Raw genomic sequence first — 6,000 nt, forward strand, 5'->3', positions numbered from 1 at the left:
CTCTCGCTGCTCATGGGTTCTCAGGTGCTGTTGCTCATGGGTTCGCTCCAGGGTAGAAATGGGCGTCGGCACCATCAACACCCATCACCAGACTGTGGAGCGGGACCCTGCAGCGGACACGGGGGAGCAGGAATGTGTCCGCCCAAATAAGTTAAACATAGAAAAAACTCCTGAGAAAACACACCATCACTGGGTGGATCACCGAGTGGATCACCGGGTGGATCACCAGGTGGATCACCGGGTGGATCACCAGGTGGATCACCGGGTGGATCACCACTGACAAACAGATCCTGGAGGAAAAAAGCAGGATGAATGACTGAGGCTCAGTTTAACACACACACACGCACACACACACACACACACACACACACACACACACGCACACACACCCAACATGAAGCTCCAGCAGATACTTTGGTAAAATATTTGCTTCTTTTTGCAGTTTTCAGCCAATCAGAGAAGAAGAGTTAAAAGAGTGAAAATGGGGTTTCAGACGGGGGGGACCTTCCACCAGTGGGACGCTTCTTTGATCAAACGGCGACGACCCTGTGTGAGCGTGACGGCCCGCCCTCGCACGGGCCCGCCCCAACCCTCCTGAGGTTCTGCCCCCCCCACGTCACCGTCTGAGGGAGCGCTGGGGGCAAATGTCTGTTCCCATGTGAGCGCAAACGTTCCTGCAGCTTCCTGCGTCTGAAGGTGCAGCTGCAGGTCACTGTTACCACAACCATGTGTGGAAAAGATGCCAGAGAGAAATGCATCATGGGTAACAATTTCAACAGCTAGATTCTAACATCCAAGTGACACGAGTCCATTTAAATCAGCATCAACTGCTGCGTCATTCTAAACCAATCAGAGAATCCCGTCACTGTGAGGGCGGCACTTCCTGTGTGCGTGTGTGTGTGTGTGTGTGTGACATCCTGGCGTTTCCGTTCTGCAGCTACTGACCCAGCAGCTACTGACCCAGCAGCTACTGACCCAGCAGCTACTGACCCAGCAGCTACTGACCCAGCAGCTATTCACCTAGCAGCTACTCACCCAGCAGCTACTAACCTAGCAGCTATTCACCTAGCAGCTACTGACCCAGCAGCTACTGACCCAGCAGCTACTGACCCAGCAGCTACTGACCCAGCAGCTACTCACCCAGCAGCTACTGACCCAGCAGCTACTGACCCAGCAGCTACTGACCCAGCAGCTACTCACCAGCAGCTACTGACCCAGCAGCTACTGACCCAGCAGCTACTCACCCAGCAGCTACTGACCCAGCAGCTACTGACCCAGCAGCTACTCACCCAGCAGCTACTCACCCAGCAGCTACTGACCCAGCAGCTACTCACCCAGCAGCTACTGACCCAGCAGCTACTGACCCAGCAGCTACTGACCCAGCAGCTACTGACCCAGCAGGTGATGTCTGACATGACGACTGGTCGTCCGAAGCGAAGGAGTGAGCGAAGGAGTGAGCGAAGGAGTGACATTTCCAAGGCTGGACCTCATTTACACTCATTTATAGATATATACACAGAACAAATATGTACATGCTCAGGCAGCCGAGGCTCCTCCCCCTCCTCACCTGCCTGCTCAGTAATGAGCTGGGAGGCGGGGCTTGTCTGTGACCTCACACCCTCGGAGCGCTTTAGCTGCTCTTCAGCAGAGTTCTGTCTTCAGGAGGGCAAGAGGAGGTCGACACAGACGGCGAGGAGACGGCCAGCGCGGTGGTGAGGGACGAGGACGAGGAGGACGAGGAGGACGAGGAGAAGGAGAGCAGCTGTCCGGTCTCGGAGGACAGGAGGGAGCAGGAGCGCAGGTCCACCGTCTGCAGGGAGGTGCAGCGACGCAACAGTGGGAGGCACTGGTCCGTGACCTTAACACAACCTGGAACACACACAGGACACAACTCAACACAGGAAGTGCAACGGCCGAATGGTGACACAGACAGGAAGTGATGCAGCACAGCTGTGCTCGGTAGCGCGTCCGCCGCTGCCCTCACCTGCCAGGTTCAGGTAGACGAGGCTCTCTCTGAGAGGGGAGATGGGGGAGGTGAGGGTGTGGACCGTCTGGTCCGTGACGCTCCCGCACTGACTCAGGTCCAACCTGCTCAGGTGAGGCACGAACCGCACCAGCAGGCGGGCCGACGCGTCCGTCAGATCCAAACCAGCCAATCGCAGCTCCGTCACGTTGTGGAAGCGTCCGGCTCTGCTCTCGCCGTGAGCTGCTGCACCAATCAGGGAGAGGGACACGTCAGCGCGCCGCCGCCGCCGCTTCTCCCCCGTCACAAGGCCCCTGAGGCCAACTCACCTGTCCTGGTGTCGGGGGGCGGCACCAGCAGCTCCCTCAGGTGGGAGTCTTTGAGGTCCTCCACCCTGCTGAGGTCCAGCAGCTTCAGACAGGGACAGACCACCTGACACAGAGCCGAGACCACCGGCCAAGCCACGCCGCACACGTTCAACTCCACCAGACCTGAACGACACAGGTGAGCACAGGTGAGACGCGTGCGAGCGATACAGGTGAGACCCGGGCCCTCGTCCAGAAGGGGCGGCCTCACCTTGGAGGCGGTTGATGAGCCACATCAGCTGTTTCTTGGAGATGTTGGTGTAGCCCAGGTTGAGGGAGACAGGCTGGCGGCGGATGATACCACTGAGCATCGGGGGGGTGATGGAGCGCTGCCGGCTCAGGTCGATCTGGCTCCACAGCCTTTTATCACAGCACCTGAGGGAGGGGCGAGGAGAGGGGCGTGGTTTAGAGCCCTCGCACGCACGCACGTGCACACACACACACACGCACACGCACACACACACACACACACGCACGCACACACACAGGTGTGCAGCATCGGTGCTAGCGAACTCACCAGCGGCTCCAGGTGCGACACACGCACACACACACACACACGCACGCACGCACACGCACACACACAGGTGTGCAGCATCGGTGCTAGCGAACTCACCAGCGGCTCCAGGTGCGACACACGCACACACACACACGCGCGCACACACACACGCACGCACACACACAGGTGTGCAGCATCGGTGCTAGCGAACTCACCAGCGGCTCCAGGTGCGACACACACGCACACACACACACGCACACACACGCACACACACACACACGCACGCACACGCACACACACAGGTGTGCAGCATCGGTGCTAGCGAACTCACCAGCGGCTCCAGGTGCGACACACCCTCATGCACACACACAGCTCTCGCTGACTCAGATGTGTGAACACTCGCAGCCACACGTCCCGCGTCATGATGTGGGAGGAGCCAGAGTCCAGTGGAAGGCAGCTGGGCTCGGGACAGGTGGGGGGGGGTCGCACCAGGTGTCGCTCCATCTGGATGGGCCGTGGAGGTGAGGGCACGGCCGGCGGGCTGCGCTTCATCACCTGAGAGCGAGGCGCGAGGCGGGACGGCTGAGAGCAGGGAGACGCCGCCAGTGCTGACATCATCAGGCCCCCTGCCCCCGCCACCCCCCCTCCGCCACCGTTGGCCGTGGGAATGGAGGCGGTGGTGCTTGCGTTGTTCCTGGGGGGCTGGCTCTTACTGTTGCTGCGAAACTTGTTGCCCCGGTTTCCGCTGCCTTTGGTCCCGCCCCCTCCAAGTGCGCCATGTTTGTGATTGGTCAGAATGCTGCTGGCGTTCTCCTTCTCGCCAGCCTCCCGCCCCCCCCCGCCACGTGTCCGCCCGTTGCGTGCGTCCTGTCCGTTACTGCGCTGCTTTCCTGTGAAGCCCTCGTGCTGTGAAGACAGAGGCATCTGATTGGAGGAGAGTGGCGAGGGGGGTGGAAGGGCGGTTTTCCGGCTCCTGTCCGCGTTGACCACGTCCTCGTCGTCCCCGTCCAGCAGTCCCCCTTTGCGCCCTGGCAGCAGTAATCCCGCCTCGGCTCTCCACCGATTCTTGTCCCCGGCGGCGTGCTCTTCCTCCCGCCTGTCCTCGTCCCGCCTCTCGCCCTCCTCCTCAGACTCCTCGCTGGCGCTGAAGCCCAGCTCGGCCAGACGCCGCTCCCTCTCGCTTTCTCTCTCCCGATCGCCGCGACTCCTCTCGCGCTCGGCCCGCCCGCCGCTGCTGTTGCCATACGCTACGGGAGGAGGCGGGGCGGGGGAGGAGGATGACGGTGAGGAGCATCCTCCCGTTTGCTCCGCCCGTAGGGAGTCGTCAGAGTCCGACTCAGAATCCGACTCCGAGCTTGAGGAGGAGGAGGAAGAGGACTCGGGCCGCCGTTCCAGCAGACACATCCTTTTGAAGCGCTCCAGTTTCTCTCTGTGGTGGGAGCGCTGGTCTGCACTGGACGTCCCCCCCAGGCCTCCAGCGCCACCTCCTCCGGACGGAGCCATGGATGCTGAGGAGCCCTGAAGTCCTCCTGCCCCACCCCCAGCCAGGGAGGTGGGACCGTTGCACTCCAGCGGCTCCTGCTTGGGTTTCTGATGGGAAAGCCAACAGGCAGAACGTTACTGAAGCACCTGTCACTACGCTACTGGTCCGGCTACATCAGGACTAGAACGGGTCCAGACTGGTGGAACGGGGCCGGACCAGCACCCCCAGACAGATGGGTTGGGGGAACACGTGCACGGCGAGCTAGCCTGTGTGATGTGCACACGCGCTACGTTTCCCCACAACCGTTGGGAACCGAGCGAGCCTGCTAATGGGTTAGCTGTGGTGCTAGCTCGCCGGGGGGGTCAACCTTCCACGACCTCTGATGGAACTTCTCGGCCCAGTTCCTCACTCGGTTGTGACCAAATGTGTGAACCTGAATCTTCTGTGATGGGGTTGCTACAAACATGGTTTGGTCTGTGTGTGATCAGGGCTCACCTTTTTAAGGCGTTTCTCGTGGGCACCTTTGACCTGAGGGCAGACAGACGGGGGGGGAAGGAGGGGGGTCCCCGTCAGACCAGGACAGAGACTAGAGGAGCTTCTGACTGCAGTCAATCACATTTAAAACGGAAGAACAAGAGAAGTGACGCAGCTCTACCTTTTTCTTGGACCCGCTGTCCTGGGGCAGCTCCTTTTCTTTCTTCCTCTTGTGTCCTCCTTCCAGCCTGCCCCCCTCCTCCAGGGACGAGGGGGCTTTCTTCTTCGGAGGCGGATCATCTGTCAGCTTCCAGCGACCCACCTCTCCGTTGTCAAGCCTGCGTTTCCCTGAGCCGTCCGTCTGGTCCTGGAAACAGACACAAGCATCATAACCTGGTTCCAGCTGCCACAGTCCTGGTCCTGGTCCTGGTCCTGGTCCTGGTCGGACTGCACGTCTGTGTTCACTAAACAAACTTCACATTATTTCTCTTGAACTAAGAGTCCACTTGGAGGTGCTGGTGCTGCATCCATGCAGGTGTTGGACCAGAAAACAGGAGGCTCTGATGATGATGATGATGATGAGGAGGAGGAGGAGGAGGAGAGGGGAGGAGGAGGAGGAGGAGGAGGAGGAGAGGGGAGGAGGAGGAGGAGGAGGAGGAGGAGGAGGTTGGTCTGAAGCCTGAAAAGGTCAACAGCCAATGACCCCCCGCGCATCAATTCTTTATTTCAGGCTCCACGTGAAGACAGAAGAAGTAAATTTAAAGGAAAAAACTGTCAAAGAAACGTTGAAAAATATGGAAGATGCAACGTTATTGTCCCTCGGGGCGAGACCGCGGACGCCGCCCGGGTCACCAGAGGCCTGAAGCAGCACCGACCAGTGGTTAGAAGGCCGACACCGGCCCGGTGGAGCGGCGCTGCCCAGGACCACCCAAAAGCTCCACCACGCGTGCCCCTGGACCCAGCTGGAGCTCAGAGGGTCCCACCAACCCGGTCAGAACAGGATCAGGGATGAAGGAGAACCTTCAAGGCCGTTCGGGGCACCAATAGGACGGGACGAGGGGGGTCAGGGTCGGTGATGGTCTCACCACGAGTGCTGGAAGCGTGGCGTTACCGTGACAACACATGTCCCACATGGCTGGAGCGATTCACACCTACCTTGCTGGTTTTACCTTCCTTGTGGCACTTCGGACACTCCCAGCAGTTTGGAATTTCATCGTTG

At 60.0% G+C, this 6,000-nt stretch overlaps 1 protein-coding gene across 2 annotated transcripts in view; it reads right to left on the bottom strand.

The window, feature by feature from the left end:
* Positions 1 to 1,486: 1,486 nt before the first annotated feature.
* zgc:158376 (uncharacterized protein LOC100101643 homolog) overlaps positions 1,487 to 6,000 on the bottom strand; it is a 12,201-nt gene continuing 7,687 nt past the window's right edge. Inside the window, exons 4-11 of one of the 2 annotated variants that reach the window (XM_057014526.1) lie at positions 5,937 to 6,000; positions 4,963 to 5,148; positions 4,803 to 4,835; positions 3,156 to 4,414; positions 2,540 to 2,703; positions 2,293 to 2,454; positions 1,985 to 2,206; positions 1,487 to 1,869 (exon numbers count right to left, since the gene is read on the bottom strand). The exon at positions 5,937 to 6,000 is cut by the window's right edge and continues 23 nt beyond it. In XM_057014526.1, coding sequence (XP_056870506.1) covers positions 1,631 to 1,869; positions 1,985 to 2,206; positions 2,293 to 2,454; positions 2,540 to 2,703; positions 3,156 to 4,414; positions 4,803 to 4,835; positions 4,963 to 5,148; positions 5,937 to 6,000 — 2,329 coding nt within the window. In that variant the 3' untranslated portion in view covers positions 1,487 to 1,630. Of the gene's footprint in view, positions 1,870 to 1,984; positions 2,210 to 2,292; positions 2,455 to 2,539; positions 2,704 to 3,155; positions 4,415 to 4,802; positions 4,836 to 4,962; positions 5,149 to 5,936 lie in introns of both variants that reach the window. The other variant, XM_057014525.1, reaches the window with a different exon arrangement.

Source organism: Takifugu flavidus, chromosome 18, assembly GCF_003711565.1.
Source record: "Takifugu flavidus isolate HTHZ2018 chromosome 18, ASM371156v2, whole genome shotgun sequence".
NCBI classification, from domain to species: domain Eukaryota; kingdom Metazoa; phylum Chordata; class Actinopteri; order Tetraodontiformes; family Tetraodontidae; genus Takifugu; species Takifugu flavidus.